At 43.6% G+C, this 23,550-nt stretch overlaps 1 protein-coding gene across 4 annotated transcripts in view; it reads right to left on the bottom strand.

Annotated features, from left to right (window-relative positions):
- MCU (mitochondrial calcium uniporter) overlaps positions 1-19,992 on the bottom strand; it is a 91,818-nt gene extending 71,826 nt beyond the window's left edge. The window contains exon 1 of one of the 4 annotated variants that reach the window (XM_080401747.1): positions 19,736-19,992. In XM_080401747.1, the coding sequence (XP_080257873.1) occupies positions 19,736-19,858 (123 nt within the window). In that variant the 5' untranslated portion in view covers positions 19,859-19,992. Of the gene's footprint in view, positions 1-8,841; positions 11,697-11,732; positions 12,355-19,735 lie in introns of those variants that run through there. The other 3 variants (XM_080401750.1, XM_080401751.1, XM_080401748.1) reach the window with 3 other exon arrangements.
- Positions 19,993-23,550: the final 3,558 nt, after the last annotated feature.

Here is a 23,550-nt window from a genome sequence, read left to right as displayed (position 1 = left end):
ATACTTGGATTTGTCCTCGTACCTTTTAATAATCTGCCTGTACATTTTACTTCAGTTTTCATTCACTCTACCATTCACATAGTCACACTGCTACCAAAATCTCCTGATGTCATTCAAATGCTGTATCCCACGATCAACAGCCACAGCTTCCATGCTCTGCTTGGCAGAAAAAGGAAAAAAAGGAAACCAAATTTCATGAGCCCATTTTTAAGTGGGAATATCTACATTCTTGAACTAAACAACATGAGAAATAGGAGCACATATGCTGCAGTAAACCATGAACACTACCTGCTGCTAACTCAGTCCCAGTGGGTCACTCATGCAGTTCTTAAACCCTAGACTTTTGTTCCCATCAATTAGTCAGAAACTTAAAAAAATTCCTACACATGTATATCTTTGTAAATAACTTAATTTTACCAAGTGGTGCTGTAAGAGGCAACATTGCTACTACTTCCAACAACAGGGAGGACTCCTCTCATCAGCTCTGAAGATGATTAAATCTGTATGTAAATTCAGTTACTCTTTCTATACAAAATTAACATTCAGTTCAAGGCAAGCTCATGGAGCTTCCATCTACTAAGGCTTATTCCTGCAGGCACAGCATTCTTTTTACTCCTTGTTGTGCCTGGATGGTACATATTTTCTGAAGGCCCCACAAACAGGCACGATCTTGCAGCCTTTGGCAAAACCAAGACAAAATTTTAGGTTATGTAGTAAACTTGAATTTTTTCATGAAAAAAGCAACTTCAAACTCTTTTAAGACTTAGCCAAAATATTTGCTAGCAACATTTGTTTAGACTTCTGTCTCTAGAAAAACCAGATAAATCATGCCCACACAATTTCATTGAAAAGCTGACTGCAGAGTTTTTAATATGAACCTATTTGTTAGCTTGAAAACCAAAGTTGAAACTGGCTTTGTAAACAAGAGGAAGGGATTTGTAATTTTAGATCAAATACTGAGGGTTTTGGAAGAAAAAAAATAATGTATGTTTACCTGTTTATCAATGGAGGACTTTGTACAGAGTCAGGAAACATCAATCATACGCAAGGAAGAAGAAAGGGAAAGAGGCAGTTTTTCATCCTACAACCCTCCCACACACATAGGCTCACTGGGAAAAAGACTATTTAGCCCGAGTTACTAGTTATATGCTAGAAAAAGCCATTATAGGCAAGCAACAAAAGCAGAGTGTTCACCCAGTTGGTAAACAAGAATTAAAAGGTGACCATTACGTTAGTATGCTGCAAAACAACTGCCTCCATGGGAACAGAGACACAGCTTCAGCCATGGCAAGCCTCACTGGAAGGAAAACCGAAACTTATTAGCCACATGTGTAATGCACATATGCTCATTTAAACTCCTTGTCCTTCCACTATGAAGTACAACTCCCAAGATACGACATTACAAGAGAAGACACCAACTTCTACTCAAAGCTTCACCCAGAACCAATTCCTCCATGGGAAGAGGCATTAGAATGCAGCCCTACAGCCTACTCATACAGGAGGTACAGCTAGGGAGTTATAGCACATACTCAGAGCTGTTTGTCTACCTTCTCACACTCAACATGGCCTTAATAGTCAGCTTTCCGTTATTAAAAGTTGAAAATAATTCTCTGGTTTGCCCTAGCAGGTAAGATGCATATCCAGGTTTTCGCTTATTTATTTTTAACACCATACGCAGCACACTATCACGCACAATTCAATTGGATAGGAATTCGTGTGGCATTACCGTTATTTACTTTATCCAACAACTTGCACGGTTGAAAAAGCTACTCTTTGTTCCTTGTCCTGCCAATATAAAAGGCTTACTCTGATCTAAGTACACAAATAACCATGAAAACATCAAGTGCTAGTTGTAAAGCTTCCAAATGTTTTCTCCTGAATTTGAGAATTTTCATGAAGTTATTACTAAAGTATAAACAACGATGAGAAACACTGAAAATATCAATGCCACAGTTTTCAAGTTTGTTACTTATTCCCTTTGAGGTCTGGGAAAAGGCTGGGAGAGAAAACAAGGCTCGCAAGGCAAAAATCATTATTTCCCCCAGGCAAGCGTTCTGGTGGTAAATGGTACATTCTTTCTCTACAAAGAATTTCTTACATCCCCCAGCTACCAAGAATTCTAACACCCCAAGTACTGGCCCAACACTACCAACACATAAAGATCAGAGGGCTTACAATGCCAGATAATTACAACACATTAAGTAACTTGGAAGGCTAAATCAAACAGAAGCCCAAAACCCTCCAGGCAGAAATAACACACATTACTCACTGCAGGTTCCATACTGAGGAAAGGGAAAACCAAGGCAGCACCAAGCAAGGTGATGGTGTTCTTGCAGCCTTTTTGCTGTGCTCAGCCCATACCTGCTGCCATCCCCCAGACTCACCAAGGGAGCCAGGGCCCCTTCCACAACTGCTCCTCGTCAGGTCAGGCCGTTGCACACACAGCTGTTCCTCATGCACCTAACTCAGGTCAGGCCGTTGCACACACAGCTGTTCCTCATGCACTTAATGGGGTACCAAGCCCCTCCAACCACTGCAGGGGGAGGGGAATCCTCTGGGCCAGGTGAGATTCATCCCTCCAAACCCACCAAGGTCAGTCTGCCATTCTCTACCCAGCTGGTTTTACTCTGATCACAGCTGCTGGAGGGACAGAAAAATCCCTGGTTAGGACACACAGACAAGCCGTAGCAGAAGGGATTGCATTGTGTTCCCACCCCCCCCACCTCCCCCCCCATTTAATTGTATTTTTTTTTTTAAACCAATTCCCTTGATGTATTAGCAAAGCTCTTAATTGGTTCAATCTCTATCCTAACCATTGGTGGATTATTTTTTTTTTTGCCAAAACCCATGGAAAACTACTAAGAAAAGCTTAACTAGACATCGCATAGAGAAAATATCCAGTTAAATGCTGCAATGGTAGAAGAGGCATACAATTTTCAATGCAATATACACTCCCTTCCTTGTAGGTGCTGGAAAATAAGGTATAGTTTCCCCAGCTGGTAAGCAGTTCTGCCCTTCAAGCTTCCTGCACTTTTCCAAAGCATACACAATTTGCTTATTTTCTGCAGCAGCACGCACCCTGGCTTAAGTTCATTGCATAAAAATCAAGCTCTAACCCTCATGCTACCACTGTCACCAGTACAGATTTGACACCACGAAGATACTTCCTAAAGGACAACGATGCTAACAGTATATTTGAAGAGACTATTATTTTTTATTGCCATGGTGCAGAAGTAGAAGTGTCATCAGTTCAAGGAAAATCAACTGCTGACAGAATCTCTGGAAGACAGTCATGTATTATGAACTATGTATTTATATCTAGTAAACTTAAGCCTAATCACATTTTTTTTCCATTTAGTGGTATTAAATAACAATCAGTTTCTTCTTATCCCTGGCAAGCTATGACAGCTGCATGAAGAAACCCCGTATCAAAGCAGCCTGGTGTCCCTGACTGCACACACCTGCCATCAGGGACACTTACCAACACCAGTCTGATGTGTGATAAACTTACTTCCCTCCAGCTCACACTTGCAACATGAACCACTCCACAATCCCAAAGGCCATTTTAAAATCAGAACAAATAGCCAGTTTAACATCATAGGTCAAATATCCTTCAAGAGGTCCAAGAAGCATGCTGTTTATTGCAGTAATGGCTCAAAGGTCACCATTCAAAGGGCAGAGATTCTTAGGAACTAAATATTTACTTGCAGAAAACCTGAGACAATCCCCACAGACACCTCAGCCTTCTCTGAAAAGTGCTTTGGCATACAGACAAGGAACGATTCATAAAGGTAAGTCATCTGCCTGCACAGGAACTGCAGAAATTCCTTTCTTCGAGGCCTCTCACCACAGGCAACTACCAAGCCAGCGTGAACTAAGTTACACCAGCTTCTCCAGGACCGGGTCACTGCGCAGCTCCTGCCTCTTAACCCATGCTTACTCATCCTGACAACCTGGAGAACAGCCAGCTGGTCTTTCTGCATGCTTTTACTGACAAAGGAACATGCAAATGCCAGTTTTTGCTAGTGAAAAGCAGATATGAACGCCTTCACATCTCTAGCTTAAAAGGGCTATCACAGCTGTGCTCCAACCCAAACATTAACTTTTCCCACAGTAAACAGATAGAAAATCAGAGCACACTATAACGGTAACCACAAAATTGGTGAGGTTGTGTATGGTCCAAACATTTCCAGCTTCGTGAGGTATGCCTTGCAAAACAGTTCTTTGCCAAAAAATGCTTTCAAAGAAACCAAGAGAGGGTATGTTGGCCATAAAAATCAAAATTAACTAAGCCATTTTCCATTTGCTTGACTGTGGAATCAGCAAAATCTAAGTAGTTTTGCCCTTCAAGCTTCTTGCACTTTTCTGAAGCGCTTGCACCTGAACTTCCCGCTGTACCAATAAAGATGGGGCATTTAATCTCATCTGAATTTCTAAAACTACAAGACAGCTAGAAATATTTGATGCTGAACCCCTGCTCGGTTCACTGCCAGCTATTTGTTAGCAATACTGATGGCATATCCATTTAAATCTGTATCACAGCAGTCTGCCAGATTACTGTTTTACTGACAGTAATTCCATGTTATTTTTCTAAACCAGGATAATCTTAATATTAAGTACAGTAAGGTAAGAAGTTTGGAAGTACGTACTTTGTATTCCAAGAATCACTTTCAACAAATTCTGAGTGAAAATCGACCCCAGAAGTTTTAGGCTTCCCAAAACCCTCCCAGTAGTGCTCTTAAGGATTAGAGCGGAAGTAACAATTCTTTCCTGAAGTTATCACCAGTGAAAGGTCTGAGCAAGACTTGTCAACCAACAACACTCTATAAAACACAATTGTTTTGGGTTTGGGATGAGGTTTTCTTTGCCATTTCATATGAATTTTTTACAGCTTTTTGCTAATTATAAAAATATCAGTTTATAGAAATGTAAGACTGGTAAGAACCAGCATGCAAAAACAGATTATAGCTTGTGCTGGATTAAGCGGACATTTTACACCACTATGTAGTCTGTTTGGGTTTTTGTTTTAGAAACCATACTTGATAGAAGACAGAAGAAAAGGGAGGGAACAGGGAGAGGTTCAAGTAAGACATATTTATGATTGGAGGCTCTGGAGCATCAAGTCAGCACGTTACATAAAATTAATCTTGCCAGCTACTGGGTACTTAAGCTTTTTCAGCAAGGAAGGCATTAGTCACAGTCAGTAGCTCTACCAGAGAGGCACAGCATCTCATTTACCAGAATAAGCCATAGAAAGAAAGGACTGATGCCAAGGTGAGATTGTATCTCATTATATACACACCCATGTAGAGGTACAATAGAGGGCACACCAGCAGGGGCAGCAGCAAGGGTACCTCCAGTGACACAAGGGCTGGAAGGAGCTCTTAGCAATGAAAAGAAACAGTGTTCAGTCAACTGAATAGGTCACAAGGAGCTTTCAGGGGACTGTTTCAGAGATCTAAAGGCAATTTTCATTTAAGTAGCTGCTTAAGAGGAAAAAAATCCATATGTAATAGCTAATTTTGTTACACAGGATCCAGGGAGATTCCTTGTCTCATGACAGATGGAGCAAGGACTGCTACTCTGAAGGGAGAAGGTCCTGTACTCCAATGGAAGCACTGACACTAGGTTATAACTACAAAACTACTGCTAACATGCATATGGTCCACACTGTGATGTAAAGTTGCTTCCAATAAAACCTCTTGCCCTAGCATCAGTATTTACAGCTGAGGAACTCAGGATGTTTCCCATGCAACAAGTAAGAAAAAAGAAACAAGCAGCTTTAGTAGGAACGTTTTACTGTATGTCATTTTTCTAAATTCCACCTGACTATTACTTAAAAGCTGTTCTAGAAAGTAAATATTTTTATGAACACCAGCTGAAGCTGACAAAAAAGCAGATCATTTGCACTGTCACTCCAGTCACAGGAGGGCATCAGAAAAGCATACCTTCCCATCCCCTCTCTTCAGGACACAAGGGCTCATATACTACATTCAACCTTTGAGCTTCATAACCCAATCCTAATTACCGTGGAGAGGGAAAAATAATTTATAGCTGATCAGAGCTTTGGGTAGAAAGGAAGCAAATGTTTCATCAGAGACTGGTTATTTTTCTCCCATCGGACTATTTACCTGCAAAAGCCATATCACAATTAAGCCTGCAAACAGCCATTATAACTGTTTAAAGTTAAGACTTTTTATGTTGGGTCACGTGCAAGTTTGTGCTCCTTCAGACTCTTTCAAAGGTGCAACTAATAGCACCACAATAACCTGGTAGTCTTATTTTCACCGTAAGGATGATGGAAAAAAACCCTGTTACTAGATAAAAGCCTTAACACAGGGAAAAAATAAAAGTGTTTGTCATTATGAGAACACTATTAAGCAAGGAGGAAAAAGCAACATTGCAGCAACAGCACTAGAGAAACCAAGTGATGAGTAAGAACAGCATCTTTGTACCAAAGTTACCAGAATATAATTCAGGAATAAGTCACTGAAGAGCTTTGAGGTGTCATCAAATTCCTGTACTTATAATAATAATGATAGATGGCAAAGTCGAATATGAACAGATGACAATAGTTCAACTGCACCCTATACTTCATCTACTATTTTTCCCCATTATTTTTTATTTTCTGCCTGGAACTCTACCTTCCCCTCTAGCTTGGAAAACAACTAGCTTCCCAGTGAGTCCATAAGATGTATTTATATTGATCAGCAAGATATCAAGTTGACTTTCAGTATTGCTCAACTTGAACCTCATTAACTGATTTCAAAAAGATGAAGTTGTTATACTTACAATGTCATTTCAACATGTGCAATTTTTTTCAGTTCTACAATAAATTATGTAGATATTTTTCACAGTGAGAGCTGGAAGGTTTTCACATTCAAATCAAGATTTCTCTACAAGAAGTCGCACAGAATTCCAGGGTTTATCTCATGTTTATGTACCAGCTCTTCATGCATCTCAGTCTAGAGCAGAAGTTGAGGGACTCAGCAAAATACCATTGCAGTAGGAGAGAAGATACAGTAAAAGACAACAGAAAATGTAATTTCTATTTTGACTAGTGATATTTCTTCAGACAACAGACAAGCGAGAGGTAGATCTCTTCATTCATACAAGCTTCAGGCTAGAAAGCTTGCAGTGACTGCTAATGAGAATGGGAAAAGCCTCACATAACTCAGTGATTACCATGACTGACAATTAATATTAAGGTGCAAGCAATCCCAGCACAGATATAAAGCCAGAGCTGGAGAACTGCAGCTGTAAAAACAGCTCATAAAATGCAAATTCTAATCGCTTTAGATTAAACAAGTCTGACATGTATTACTTCCAGCACTGGTAAGCCAAGCCCACCACTAGCAGGTTAAGTGTTAACTGTCTTCAAATGAAGAGTTACAGGGAATGCTTTTTCAGAGGCAAATAGTGGCCAAAACTCATTTAGAAGTGTTTTAAACTACCCCATGGTTACAAATGAAGAAAAAAGGAAACTCAGTTCTCAAACTAAAGTAGCTAAACTAAAAGAGAACTTTTTGAACAGATGTTGTTTTTTATCTTTCTCCAAAGGTGGGTTGTTTCTGTTGACTATTCCTGCATGCCTTTCAGTTTTTCTCTGCATAGCAGCTCCTTCTCTTGTGCTCAATGTCTGCTTGTAATTGAGAACTAAAGTAGCCTAACCTAAAACCAAGATTCATGGGATATTAGTATTGTAAAAACCAAAAGCACCCTAAACTTGGAAAGTATGACAGCAAAAGGTTGAAAGCTTTTTTTTCTTCTCCTTTGTTTTCTTTAGAAAAGCTTGAAGGAGGGCTGAGTAACAAAGCTAGAGCACATTAAAAAAATTACCAGAAAAAGAGTGGGGTTTTTTTGGTGTGATCAATGGAAAGCAGTCAAGAGCTTACTTCACTGAATTGCCTTGGCTAAAAAGGATACACTTAACTACTGATACGCATCCCCCACAGAGCACAGATTTCCAGTCAGCTTACTCAAACACCCTTACTGTAGGGTCTCCATGTCCTCTAGGGTGTCTCACAGCATTAAGATAGTAATTCAGCTTTCTTCATGCGCCTGCAACCCATGTATTGCCACATTATGACTGTAAGAAAGCTTTTAAGTGTTTGCGAGTCAGAATCCTGTTTGAAGCATCATCAGCTCTAACCTGTGGCTAGAGAGATCATGTCCTGAAGGAGGCAAATCGAGCCCTGTAGTGCCATCAAACCCATACAATAACTAGTTCAGATACACAGTGAACATGAAGATATTCCTATGATTTGCTTGTCACACGGCAATGCGGATTCCATCTGGTGTAGAAATCCACAAAACTTAAGTAAATACTGCCTTGAAAAGTACCCTGGTACTCTGACACTGTAATTCCAAGAACAAACAGCCCTCTATGGTGCATTCTCTTATATAAAATGTCAGGCTAATCATAGCAATTCAGGTTTATGAGTATTGCCATAACTCCTAAATGGAAGTAAAAATGTGGATAAAAGCGTTTAGGATGACTCAGTTACACACCTACCTCTCTTCAAAGGACAAACTAAGAAATTAATTATGTCTGACCACAATGACAAGGAGAAAATAGTGCTTGTTTTAAATCCTGAAAGCAACACTCTTCTGTGTTCGGTGTTCTTGTCTCTTTCTATCCTTTTCACTGATACTTGAATAATTGAGGGGACACACTGCTCCTAACCTTGAGAAGCAAGACTGTATCAAACCAAAGTCTGATCATTTTTCATCCCAAGACAAAAAAAGCCCAAATCTCTTGTCTGAGCCACCAAGAACAGTTTTTACTTCCATGCTTGCCCAAGAAGTAGGTCATGAAAACAGCAGCTCCACAAAACTCACTGCCCTAGATCCGAAGTCCTGGATGCTCCACTCAAACTGGAGCTGTGCGTTACCAGCATGCTTGGGAGAAGAGAGAGAAGGATGCCCTGCAACAGACATAATATGCGTATCATTGACTGCAAAAGTAAAAAAAATATGATGCTATAATTACAGGCAGACATTGAGCACAAGAGAAGGAGCTGCTATGTAGAGTAAAACTGAATGGCATGCAGGAATAGTCAACAGAAACAACCCACCTTTGGAGAAAGATAAAAAACAACATCTGTTCAAAATGCTATTTACAAAACAATTAATTTCACAAGTGCCTGTGTGGTATTAATGCTTTTCTCAAAATCCTTACTTTCAGCATCCTTGCCAACTCAAAAGAAAATATCTGCATAGTCTCATATCCTGCCCCACTCAATCTAGCTAAATAATGAAGAGGAGTACTTTGTGAAACTGTTTAAAATTACTCTCTTGAACACTAAATGCCAAAAGGAAGTATGGAAATGGTCACTCCTACACACAAGAGTGATGAGCTGATTCAAAATTGTGATTTATTTTTAATGAGTACGTGTGCAAATCTGAGTCATGTTCTTTATCTTTGGACAAAATTATTCTTAGGATAAAATTAATTGTGGAGACCATCACTCTATTCAACTTTGTGGTCAGAGAAATCCCTGTCTTTTTGGCTTCAAACCAAAGCTCTGTTTTGGACTATCAGGTTCTTGTTACTTAGTGATCAGACTCCCATCGCCCTGCCAAACAACTAAGAATCCATGTTTCAACACATGTAACTGTTTCTCCCTTCACTTTTCCAGGTGTCAAAAACAACAACATGCCCTCTGCCTCCTCAGTCCTTCTGCATGATGCACAGCACTGACCGTAGCCTGAATAAAAGCCAAACAGCACTTGCTCGTCCAGTTTTCCAAGCAGTTCATACAGCACAAGAGCAGCTTATCTGGAACTTGCAACAGGAAAGAAAAAATCTTCAATATACTCCTTCAATTCAGAGGGGAGTATTTGGAGCTTGTTATATTGCTAGCAATATACGTTGCTCATAATACAACTCTTCTTTCTTCAGATAGAGATTAGATTTGGCCATCTTGAAACCCTTACACCCAAGTCCAAGTGAAGAATCATACTCTCCTCTTGAATGTAATAATATCCTCAAACTCAGAGGAAACCATACCGCGCTGTACTGATATAATTAAAAAATCTACTAAATATTTAGACAATGGAATTTCTGTTATCACTACCTTAGAAACAAGTCCCTTGATAACAGGAATAGCCTTGCAGCAAGCAGCAGACTCCCTTGGGAGCTCTTTATGCAGCAAATGCTGTTGCGCATCACAAACATGCCACGCTCTATCATCCGACTGAACGTTCGGCTCCCCCTTTCGCCTCTGCAGGAAGCCAAGAGGATTTCCCAAGTCACATGATAAATTAGAGCACTTTCACTCCAAAAAAGGAATCACATTTTCTTCCCCTGGGAAATCTCTGCACTTTTTCACCTCACTGTTATTTCAGGGAGAAATTACTTTCTCTGCCAGCCTTCTCTCCCATCTCTCTCCACACAAGATTGTCTGCAATGTTTCGGACAGGTTCCCAATTAATCTAAATTACTTTTAAAAGGTTGCTACTGCATTGCATTTTGACTTTGGGTTTTGTTTACAAGCAGAAAACATGAATAGGACATGGTGTATCAAATTGTTCCCAGTGGCAAGCATTATGTATGTAATGGCAATGTAGTAATTGTACAGAAAAAGTTCCATATAAAAATGATCATCCAGATCCCAGCTACTGCTTTCTAACACGCAACTTGAAAAATTCCTGTATTACTCTTGTGCTATTTTGGACAGCCCATTTTCTCTTAAGATCTTCATTTGTCAGAGGACCATTTGAAATTGTTGCCTTCGGAGTTACTTTGCCAGGCAGAAAACTCACTATCACTCAAGTCCAAACATCTTCAGAAAAATGACAAGGGTAAATTACGAGGATGTATTTTTAAAGAAATTGTTTAAGTGGAGAGAATAACTATTTCCTTTCACAACAGTCTGTCACAACTAATTTCTTTCACTTAGAGACAGAGCCCGCTGTTCTGATGATATTTCACAACGTGCATTCTGGCTGATGAACATCCATTTGCTATTCATTTTACAGATTTCAGCTGCAAATCAAAGAGAACGCAGCATCATTAGAAGTCATTTTTTGCAGAAGAAAATGAGGGCTCAAGACAAATATCACCATGCCTTAACAAGGGGGTCTACAGTACATAAGTCAAGTGACAGGTATGTGCACCGATGAAGGAAACCACACAGAGAACAGCAGCTGACAAGGAGTAAACAGTCACAGTTCAGCAGGTATCGCCAATTCACATTTCAGCTGACAGCGAGCAAGCTCGTATGTCAAGGGAGTACCTCCTGCTCATCGGAACCTATACCTTTTACAAATCATGGACAAACCCATGAATTTACAAGGTCCATATGTCAGGTTCTAACTGAATGGTTCTTAAAGTTGCTCTTCTAGCCATTTCCAAAACATACAAGTCTCAGATGTACAAACAAGCCACCTCCATTACTACATTTAGGGAACACATTTTTCCTTAGCAGCTCTAGTAATAATTGACATGAGCTTATCCAAATAAACTCAGTATGCAGCTTAAGGAAACACAACATTCTTTGTAACAAAATAAAACAAGGAAAGCTTTGCCTAGCTCAGTGCTTTTCAGGTAACACGATGACGCAGAACAGGAAAAACATGGACTAACTTCAGACTTTTCCAGCAACTGACCTAGACAAATCAGGTATTAGTTAGAAACGCCCCTGACAATCTAGAAGGAAAGGATGCTGTTTGCCAGCCACCAACCCTACAGTCACTTCATTCACGAACTGCTTGGTGAGCTTCCCCACCTGAAATTGCATGCAGATTGATCCAAGAAATCCAGTTATTTTGCATTCCTCTTTCCATCTGACAGTGTGCTCAGGTGTCCCCAGCTCCTGCACACACACAGAGGAACAGATGCTGCTCTGAGGTACATTGCAAAGCCAAGGCTTACCACTTTCATCTGGCAACCATTCTTCCTCACCCCGTTTCTACCACCTCACACCACTTTGAGTCTACATAAGCTTTGGATAACAGAATGAGCAGCAAGCTACATACATGTCTTGGGACCTGTGTGACGGAAGCAATCAAAATTGTTACCATAGCATTATTCCAAAACCCTCTCAAAACAGCAATACATTCCACAAAGCTTTTCTTAAACCCTATAAAACTTCTTAGGCTATGACCTCAGAGTGAATTATTTTATTCCCAGCAGGCTGCAGGACAGAACACAAAACTGACAATCACCCAGAGGGTTTATTTATGGTGGTCATTCCCCAGTAGATCCTTCCTGTTATACAACAAAGTGAAATTCAGGTTTTAATTACTCCAATACATAGTTTCAGAGACTTGAGTTTTCCTTGTTGCATGGCAGCCTTCTCCTCCTGGGGAAGCCAACAAAAGCAAAAAGCTGAAATAAGCTTGTTCACTGTGTTTCCCCCCCCCAGTTATGCAAGTTGTTCTACATTTCCTAATTCCTTAAGAGCTGCCAAGAATGCAGAAAAAGATAGCAGACATGCTTAGTGTTTTACATGAGACGTAAGCGATACCCTATAGGCTTGCCCTACTAGAAAACAGTGCCACATCACATTGAAGTGATGCATATTTTCATCTTCATTAAAATGACATCTCATTTTGATGACCAATTAAGATCTTAATAACAGGAAGAAAACCCTTTGCCAAAAGTTTAATAGAAAAGGGACAAGTCGTTTTCTTTTCATCATTAAATACTGAAGGACAGAACAGCCCTTAAAGCCAGATTGCTCTAGTTTGCCCTCAAAAAGCCAGTACTAAAGTACGATGAAAACCACATCAGCAATATCACAGGTGGTCTCTCACCCAGAGAGCACTCCAGAGATAAGCATTCCTCCATGGCGAGCAGAGAGCACAGTTTCATCTAGCAAAATTTGTCAAGGACAGCTCCTCATCCCACGTGGGGCTACCAGAGGCCATGGGAGCAGAAAGCAGCAGTTGGGATCTCAGCAAGAGTGACCACCAGCTGACACTGCAATAAATAAGCAATATTAAAAAAAAAAACACCAAACAAAAACAAACCAAAAAACACAGACCCAAACCCAACAAAAATAAAGCTACCCAAAATCAAAACCCAACCATTTCTACATTTCCATGGACCTACAAATAGGATAATAATATAAATTACAGATTTGTATCATCTCAATGCTATTTTACAGAATTACAAAAAAGTGACTCATAGCACAAATCTGAAATGAAATCATAAAAGTTACATTTTACCCTCAAAACCAGATGGGACCTAATCTCAAAGAAAGTTTAATCTTTAAGATTAGTGTAAAAACAGCTTTACAAAATGAAAAACAATAAAAAAGATATTGCTCTTTTTCTTCTCTTTTTCAGGCTTGACTCTAGTAAGGAGAACTATACCTATTCTGTGCGAATGCAGCTGAGAAAAATTCCCCATATGCAAAAAGCTATCCTGAAATTTTTATATTAATGACTGGATCAACCTTACCGTGACTGTAATTTCCTTTCCTATCACAGACCCTACATAAAAAGTCTTGATTATTCCCACAGGCTGAGTTATAAATAAAAAAACCAGTATCATCAAATAGCTGTAAAAAAAAAAAACAAACCACAAACCCAACATCTGAAGCTTCTTTCCTATTCACTGGATGAATGGGCACAGCAAAAGCTATGAAATGCCTTTTTTTTTTTTTTTTTTTTTTTTTTAGATTCAGCCTCCCTTCAAAAACCTATTTTGCTCTGTAAGAATTAAAACCACCAAAAGAATGTTTTAGCTACTTTCACACATCAAAAAAATACTTGCTGGTCATCTCCCTCTTAAGTTTTTGTTCATGCAAAAAAATCCCAACACAATCTAACAAAGAAAACTAAAAAGCACAAAATTTTCAACTTACTACTGGTACTCCATTGCTCTATAATTAGCTTAGGGCAGATTCCTTCCTCTCATTTGAGGTAAAAGCATGGAAAAAGTTTTCTTTCCTCCTGAACCTTTCAAAATACTATTGAGCCATAGCGCTCCTTGTGGCAGTAAATCCGGCATGAGGCAGCAGACCTTACCTGGCCTCGCATTTTAATCAATTTAGCCAGTACTACAGTGGGCAAGTGGCAATGACAGCTACAAGAAATTGTTATGTTTTCACCACCCTCTGCCAGGGCAAGGCAAGTGAGGAGTCAGCAGGACAGCAAGTGCACATGCGTAGGAAGGAGACAAGGGAAGGAACAGGAGAAAAAGGTAGATTTGGTGGAGAGACCCATCTTTACGGTCTTTAACTCTTCCTAGAGCTCCCTCAACATTATAAATGTTCTGCTGGATTGGTATTTACTTATATTGCAGTTCAAGCCATATCCTGTTTTACTTCCAAAATGACACCAGATGGATCTCTTCCTCATTTGCAGCATGCATGCCACTGTTCCTATGGGTGTCGCAGCATGGGAAACATTGGAGGTCAGGGCAGGCAACAAGTACAACCAAAGATCTGGCAAGAATAATTGCTTTATGCCCCTTCAAACCACTGGACAGCCACCAGTTCTTCAGCTTTTTAATCATTCATTTGAAAATTACAGTCAGCAGTATGCAAGGTCAGGAAAACAAAAGTTCAGTTAATTAAAGCAGTACACCAGTTCCCATCCTCAGCAAAAATAGACACCACAGCGAAATATTCTTCCAAGTTTCACCATCCTTGCAGCCAGTCACTGCTGCTACATGAGTTTTGTGAGCCTCAAGCTCTGCCAGATAAATAAATTTATTTCAACAGGTGGACAACTGTAGGGCAATCAACTGTTGCTTGTAACAGCAAGGTCTTTGGGTGGTTACTGGGGGCCCCACCACAGAAATTAGTACACAGCTGAGCAACAGCTTCTCTGGAACCTGATGCTGCAAGTTTCAGCCATAGCATAGGAAAGAAACCACCAAATACATGCACCATGTCCACTGCATCCTCCTCCCATGGTTTCTCACACCCCAGGACACCTTTCCTTGGTACAGAATCCTCACATCTTTGTGGGATATGCTCTCTACTGCATCCTTAATACAGCGTTACCTGCACCAAAACCCTACCTGGCTTGGAGGGCTGATTGACACAGGTAGCCCTGATCCTCCTCTGGAACAGAGACAAAAACCTGTGACCTGTCTGATAACTACTTGAAATTTGGCTGCAGCTCAGGTTCAGATCTTCCTTCTCAGGTTTAGAAGGCGGCACTTGGAGTCTTTATTCCTGATATACCCAGAGTTGCCAAGATTAACTACTATAGGAACACCACATACAGCTGAGCTCTTGATTTTCTACAGGTATTTTTTCCACATTTGAACCAGTTGATTACATTCCAATCCAGCAGAACTCAAGCACTGGCTACATGCACTAAGAAACACAGTAACCAGAGACTAATCCCTGTAAGAAGAAAGCCATGAAGATTAGGTATTCAACATGCAGAAGTAGAACATTTTATTTAAGTCCTTGTCTACCACCACATATTTGAAAAACATTTATAGATTACTTCTTTGTGAACCTTTTTCATAAAGGACTGCTTCCCAGCCCCGCTACATCTCAGCAGCGCGGAGCTCTTGTCTTCAGCAGCTTACCCTGAACACCCACACTACCTGGAACAAGTAAGAGTCAAAGAAGGACCTTCTTTGCGGGGACCTTTCCTCTGAGGAACATCCACTTTAATACTCTCTCCACACACCTCTGAGGGCAAGCTGTCTAACAGGGAAATAGCAGCAATTTTTGCATTAAACTCTAGAAATTACTGCAGGACAAAGGCCTTAATAGGCAGTATCGCAATTCATGGCTGCTACGCTTCTCACCGGTTGATAACCTAGCAAACACCGCTAGATTGAGAAGTGCCACCTAATCACCCACCAAGTGCTCCATCCCCATCTCAATCCTGTGGCTTAAAAGTCAGTGCATAGGCTTGTACATTCATACCCCCACCACACACCTTGTAACAGTCCCTGCCGACCAGCACCAGCTGGGCTTGTCTCCACCACTCTCCCTCCTTCTCCATCCTTTGCAACTTCTTGGATGTAGCTGGTGTATATAAAAAAGAAACCACACACAGTACTTTCATTCCACCCCATCTTACTTGCCAATACTGACTTCTGCTGTTTCTGGTCTTCCCACCAGAAGTTACCTGGGCTTGATTAACCAAACTGCCTTCTCTCATCTCCCATCTTCACACACAACCTTCCAGCAGCACATTAGATGTCCACAGTTCCCTCCGAACAAGGAAGTGCATATAGCATCAGTTTAAAACAAACATCAATACTATTGATGTTTCGCTCTACAAACTATTCAGCTGTACTCATCTCCAAAGCTGTAGCCATCCACTTGTTCCCCTTGACAGTACAAACCCCCTGTCTGCTTCAGCAGCGTCTCCACTGCAAACATGCTTGCTATCTCTTCTTCCTCTCCTCCTCTACAAGGCTTCTTCTACTCTCAGGTACGTGTAACAGACTGGGAGAATAGAAATAGATGCAACTTCTGGTACCTCTGTTTTAAGTCCATTTATTCAGCCCTGTCACGTACTTCCAACACTACAGACGCTCCAGCCCCACTTTTGCCAATCAGTTCTCTCCTTTCCCCGCCCAGTAATCCTGCAAGGCACATTATCACTTGAAATTCACAAGTATAAGTAAACGCTTCCTCCTGCCTGCTTCTTCCTATTTCAAGATCAATAAGCAAATTTCTCATTCAAATTTTCTGCATCCGCTTCCCAGGGTCTCTCACATCATGTTCTGTCCTGTCTGAACAGTATCACAGGAAGACTTGCTGTATCCTCCATAAACCCATATCTACATGCTGAGCCCGCTGATCTTTCCCAACTCTCTCAGCATTCAAAACTCTTAAGCTGCGAATTCTTCATTCAAGCCCTACAGCTCCCAATATTACTGTCTTCCCATCCGACCCTTCATAAACCAAGTGTCTATTTACTCAAGAGTTTAGACCTCCTTGCCCTCTACTGTTCGATGTTATCTTAGCCTCATTCTTTGCACTTTACACATCTGGAGGGGTTTTTTTTGTTGTTTTGGGTTGGTTTTGGTGGCGGTTTTTTTTTTTAAAGTACTGTTGTCTCACAGTAGTCCAGTCAATTGATCCAGGCTCTTGCCAGCATATTTTATATGCCTTTTGAAAGAACTCATCCATAAGACCATTTAGCATTTCCCTTTTTCAAGCAAGCCCATTTAATTTATCACCTCTGCAAGAAATCAGCCATCCTGAGAAGCAACCAAGTAGAATTTATGCTACTAAAAATAATACTGCACAGACATACGTAATATAATCACTCTATTAATTACATCTATATTATACAAAGTCTTCCTACCTATTTTTAATATAACCTATAAACTCAAGAAGCTTACGCTGTCCAGTCCCATCACAGAGCATGATCAATTCTTCATCAGCCATAACAGATTCATGTGTGTCCAACCTGTCCCAACCACCTTCAAGACTGAAGACTGAACAGCTTTCCCAGGAAAGAGTTCAGGATTTCACTACTCTTACTGTCAGTAAAAAGATTCCCAGCACCTAACCAAACCCATCTTCTCACACTGTAAGCCCATTACTTCTTCTCCTACCCAGAACAGATTTTCTGTTTTTCTGCTTCCACATTACAGCAACCTCCTTTCAATTTTCTCTTTATTATGAAGAGCTCTGGTTCCTGTTATTTCTCTTTGGAGATCATTTATTCCAGGATTCAGCAGCACTCAGGTCTCTACTCTCTCCCAGTGGTCCACCTAGTTTCTCAAATGCAGCATGACGGAAAGAATAAATCATCTTTTCTGTGAGGAGATAAATAGGCACATTACAGATACTGTCAAGAGGAACAGTTAAGATACTGGGTCCCGACCTGCTCCCAGCAGCTTTCGCTTGATCGCTAGGTTCACTGGGATACTTCACCATTCAATACCTACTGAACTGACTTGTGTACAACCTCCCTATTGAAAATAAGGAAACCCCCAAAATTAATCACTGCAATACCACAAACAGCCAACAGCCAAGCAACCAAAAATCAAACTGCATAACGCAAGTGGCACTAAAGCCAGAAGAGCCTTCTAATAATCAGTTCACAGGACAAGCAGAATCCTTCTCCTTCCCCGAGTACCTGAAGGGGACCGCTTTGACAGTACAATTTTAGTGTGCTCCCGAGCATGCCCACCCTTCAGCTGGGGCCACAGCAGCAGCAAAATATCCCAGAAAAACAGAACAGATTCAGTACTGGTTTTAATGGTTGGTTTTGATCTTCTTGCACATATACTGCTACACTTAGCCCAGTTAGCGGCATCAAGCATGAATCTGAGTCTCTGTTAAATTAATTGCAAAGGTCAACTTCAGTTTAGATAAATAATTTATTATTTTCTGGGTCAGACTGCTAAAAGGGACAACTTAAATGACAATTATGAAAGCTGAAAAGGCTGTTCCACACCTGACCAGAACCCAGAGTACTGGTGACCTCACTTGTCAGGTCGGTATTTACAAAGTCTGAAATCAATACTGCAGAAGTCACACTTCACACATGTGAACGACTGCACTGCAAATATGGGACTGATGCAATTGAGACACTCGATACCGGCAGAACCTCCGGCATCCCATTGCTGTGAGAACATACCAACACCGGTAGAGTACCGGCACCCCGAAGGTACAAGGCACAAACACTTTGCTGCTCTTTACACAGTACCCTAGAGACACTGCATTGTATCCGCTGTTCCAATGGAGCTCAGAGCCCTGCTCCATCACCCACTTAATACATGATTTTGGTGGCTTTACGTAGTTTCATGATTAGTTGCTCCAGCAAAACAAGCGAGCGACAGGTGCACACCTCCAACGGCAGCTTTTTTTTATAGGCAGCAATAAAACAGATTGTGGCAAAAAGCTAAGAAGTATATCCCACGGTTACATACTGTTCCCTTAATTTAAAAAGAAAAAAGCCTCCCGGTATTTTTAGCAAATCTTTCGAGCTCCAAGACGCAACCTGCTGCTGCCTTTACATTTTTTTCCACCCTAAGGCACATAGTAAGCAACGCATGTGCTGCCAGTCTCCTCTTTCCTGGCAAAGCCATGAAACACGCTGCTCCTGCAGGGGAAGCAAACAATAACCGGCTGTTTGTGGCCCCTCTCCCAGGGGCTGCACCAACCCGGCTGACACCCGCTGGGGGGGGAACTCGGGGAGACCCCCTGGTGCCCCTCCCCTGGCTGACCTTGAGCAGAGGCGGCAAAAAAAAGAGAGGAAAATGTTTGATAACAAAAAAAAAAGAAAAAGCGAAGATCCGCTGGCCACCGGCGCTCGCCTCCTCCAGCCCGCGCCCCCGGGCGCTGCTGCCCCGCCACCGCCCGCCCCGCCGGGGGCTGCCGGACCCCCACCCCCCCGGCTCGCGGCGGCCCCGCGCGCCACCTGGCGGCCGCGCCCCGCCGGGACCCGACCCCCACCCCGCGAGCCCGTGCCCGGTAAATGGCTGCGCCGGGCCGCTCCCGCGCCCTCCGGGACGAGCGAGGTAAGAGCCAGCGCGGCGCAAGGCGGGGGCGAGGGGCGCTTGCTCGCGGGGCGGGGCGACGGCGGGAGGGTCGGGGGGCTGCCCGCTGCCGGAGCGGGGCCGGGGGCTCGGCTGACGCCGCCCGCCCCACTCAAGTTTCGCCCGGCGACGGCGCTAAGAATAACGCGCAGCTGCCGCGGCCGGGCCGGGGACCGCCGCCGCCGCCTCCCGGAGAACGGGGCGGGGGGGGCGGAACGGGGGGCCCCCCCGCCGCCCGCGGCTTGCCGGCACCGCGCCCGCCTCAGCCGGCCACCGCCTGAAGGGCACGGCTCCCGTCTCACTCACCGTCCGGTGTCGCTGCTGCTGTTGGCGGCGCCGCCCCAGCGCCGGGAAGCAACCGGCCGCCGTCAGCGCAGCGGGGCGGCGGCAGAGGAGGAGCGGCAGCGATCTGCCCGCCGTGGCCGCCATCGCGCCGCTGGAGCCGCCTCACGCTGCGGCGGCGACAGCGGCGGTTGCTGCTGCCGCCCGGGCGGGGATGAGGGAGGGGAAGCGGCGGGGCGGGGCCAGCCGGCGCCAGCGGCCAATCGGGGCGACCCTCTCGCCGGCCTGGGGCTCGTCAAGCCAAGCCGGGGCCGCCAATCAGCGCCACGCGGATGCCCTGCCCGGAGATGCGATTGGTCCCTGCCTTCCCTCCCGTGCTGGCGGTGGGCGGGGCCCCGCCAGGGCTGAAGGGCAGGGAAACTCTTGGGCAGGGGCGCCGCGGGGCGGGGCCGGGGAAGGGGCGGGGCCAGGGCGGGGGCGGGGCTGGGAACGGCAAGGGAGGGGAGGGGGGCGCGGGAGGAACTGGGTGCAACCCGGGAGGGGGTACAGAAAGGTGGGATGCAGCGGGGAAGGGGTGCGGGGGTGAGGTGGTGTGCAGCAGGGAAGGCCACAAAGGCACCACCATGGCCCTGGGGAGGCACCGTGGGAAAGGCATAGGGATTTGGGGTGCCAGGTCAACCCGGCATATTCCCCCCCACCCCACCCCCCGGCAGTTTTGATAAATGGTATAAAAGTGGGTGATCAAAATACATATAGATCTCTATTGCAGAAAGAGAGATGTACATGCACATGTGTTGGGCCAGGCACCATCACACACCTTACTTATTTAGCCCAGATGCTGCATGTGCTTAATTGTTTCTTGAAAGGTGATTTACTTGGATTATTTTTCTTAGAAAGTACTTTTCCATCTGGGAGGTGTTACAATCTTGCCAGTGGCTCCTTTTTAATTCCTCAGAAGGAATAGTCCGGAAGGGAAACAAGCCTATTGCTTTGGATACTGAAAGTGACCCCAGAATTGCTCATTAGAAAATGGAGTTATAATAAACATTAATGCACGAGCAGTTCCAATGTGCAGTGATACCATTATGGCTGGGACTGAAACAAAGTGCCTTGGCTTAAAAGCAGCTGGCATCCTGTGTTATTATTATTTTTGAAGTCAAGGAGCCAGGGTCATCACTGCATGGAGCGATTGGGATGCACCTTCTCCTGGGAAGTGAGAGGAAGAGGATGCTCAGGAATGGAGAATCACTGGAAAATAATGGGGGAGAAAACTGTGACAAGGCCGAAGATTGCCACAGGAACACGTGGGCTGAGAGACTCCAGCTATTATTTACCACCCTTCGTTTGCCACAAAGACCTTCTAAAAATACAGACGGAAGCATGACCAGGTGATGGGGTGAACCGGATGCCCTTCAGCCATCACCTACATCATCGCAACACACCAGTACCGTCCTGCTGCCATCGCCCCCTCCCTCCACTGCTGCCTTCCCCAAGTCCTGCCTTCACATCCGCCCAGATGCTGAAGGGCTGTTCTCAGCTTTTCCCCAAGCGACATTGTTTTGGAGCCACACAGCTCGTTGCTGAGCAGTCCTCCACCTCAATCCTCATTTCTGACTGGGTTTTCCCTTTCTTGTCTTTGTCAGCTGGGAACTCGTGGTTGAAACCATCAAGTCTCGACTGTGTCCTGCTTGAAGGATTTACCTGCGATCTTTGCAGTGCAGCAAGTTTAGCACTTCAATAATCGTTTGCTCTTTCTTTCAAGATTAAGGAGACCTATTGCAGCAGCGGCTCTGAGCTCCACTGTTTGGATCAAATCAAACCTTTGCTCAGCTCCTGTTCATTATATTTCCCTCTCCTTCCACACTGAAAATTGATGGCAGGAGGAAAAAGGCTTTAAAATAACAATTTTGTGCAGCACAACCCTCTCCAATGACCCCAGGAGTATTTGCACCAGAAGATGCTCCCACACACATCTTGGCAAAAGAGCTGCCTTGTGGACCACAGACAGGGTGTCCCTCTCTGGGGGCTTCAGCCTCTCCCCAGTATGGTTTGCAGCATCCCCACACAATGGGATTAAAAGCCTCAAAATGGCAAAACCGGGGTTAATGCAGCCTGTAGGAGCTGGAAAAGAGAGATTAGAAAGGCAGGAAAGGGGAAGGAAGGAAGTTCCCAGGATGGAGAAGGTCCTGGGGAGGGCAGAGGATGCAGCCCCAGCAGTGCTTTGGGGCAGAGCTACGTCTTTATGCCATAAACTACCCAACCCAATATTTTTTTTTTCGCCTGGGTCAGCAGAGATGTGTTTAGCATGAGCCCAAGCTCCAGGCTCTGTGCCGGCAGCTCCAGGGGAGGGCAAGGATAGGTATGTCCATCAGACCATGGGGTTCAGACCTGCTTCAACTCCTCTTTCCTACTACCTACCTCCAGCCACTCATATTATATATTTAGATTTTTATTTCTGTTTAAAGAGGAGTTGGAAAGCTGGAAGTGTTCACCTGAAGTCATATTTTAGGCAGAGTTTAAATGTTTCCAGGGAGTATTTGACAGAGGTGGGGCAAGACAGGCTGTGAGCAAAGGCTTAGGGCAGAAGAAAGGCCAATAATCCATTAGCAAACCTGTGCTGAACATGTGGGCGCTCATTACAATGCACAGAAATAGGAATCAAACACGAGTCCCGAGATCAATACCCTATGCAATTAAACAAGTTGGTAGAGAATGGCTTCCCAAGAGCACAAGGGGGTGAATGGGATGAGGATGTCGGCACCAGAATGAAACCCCATCTTTTTAGGCCAAACATCTCCTGGTACTCTGTTAGAAGCATCTTCCACTCTTGGAAAACCTAAATAAAATGATGTATTTAAGGAGGCTTTCTGCTGGTGCTTATAATTACAGCCAGCTGAATATTGGAAAGCTGCTCCTGAGAAGAATTGATGGGGAAAAGCACGCCAGCATTCACAATTAATATTATTGCCATGGGAAGACTGAAGTGGAAAGCTGAAGCCTCAAATCCCCCATCAACCATCCTGACACTGCTGACAGAGGCATTATAAAATCCTGCAAATAAAACACTGATTTAAGAGAAAGTGAGCGTACAATGAGCCACAGGCAAACCCAAGACTTTGGCTCAGACCTGAGTGAGCCCCAGAGTGCTCAGATTAAATAAACTGGCTAGGAACAAAAAAACCCTTCAAATGGTCTCTTGGTCCATGGGCTCATCAACTTTTTCATGCTATTTAAATTTAGGATTTATTTTATTCCTGTAGATGTCCAGGGCTGTGACGCTTGCAAAATCATACACATGGGAGTCTATGCATGTCCAAAATCCTGCAGGTGCATCAGGTGTGGGTGGATGCAGAAATTCAGGAGGATACTAAGTCCAAGTGCATCTCCTCTCCTTTTATTTAGAAAAAACGCGTTGGTGCTTTCAAACTAATGCAAATAACACAGCACAGCCCTGAGATAGGGGGCCAGAGCCTACCTGTCAATGAAGGAATGGTGCTGGCAATTCTCTTTAAGCTGAGCACAACAACAGCTATTCATGCAGCTGCAAGATGTGATGGGGAAATCCCCCTGGGCTGGGCAGGATGGTGGCCCCTGTTCCATCACAGGACCTCGGCTGTAAACCCTGAATTACCCCAACACGCCAGCATTTACTCATTGCAGCGTGTTCTCCTCCCACCTCCTTTCAGGCTCTGGCATCTCTATCAGAGATGGCAAGAGCTCTGCGTGCTGCTGCACCCCAGCCCCGCAGCAACACCTCCAAGTCTTTGGCATCACCTTAATCCTTTTCAAAAATTTTGTCCTAGAAATCCCTGCAGCATTTTCACTGCAGGAGAGCAAAG

This window comes from Falco punctatus, assembly GCF_963210335.1.
Source record: "Falco punctatus genome assembly, chromosome: 9".
Lineage (NCBI taxonomy): Eukaryota > Metazoa > Chordata > Aves > Falconiformes > Falconidae > Falco > Falco punctatus.
This window is presented reverse-complemented; position numbering and strand designations above follow the sequence as displayed.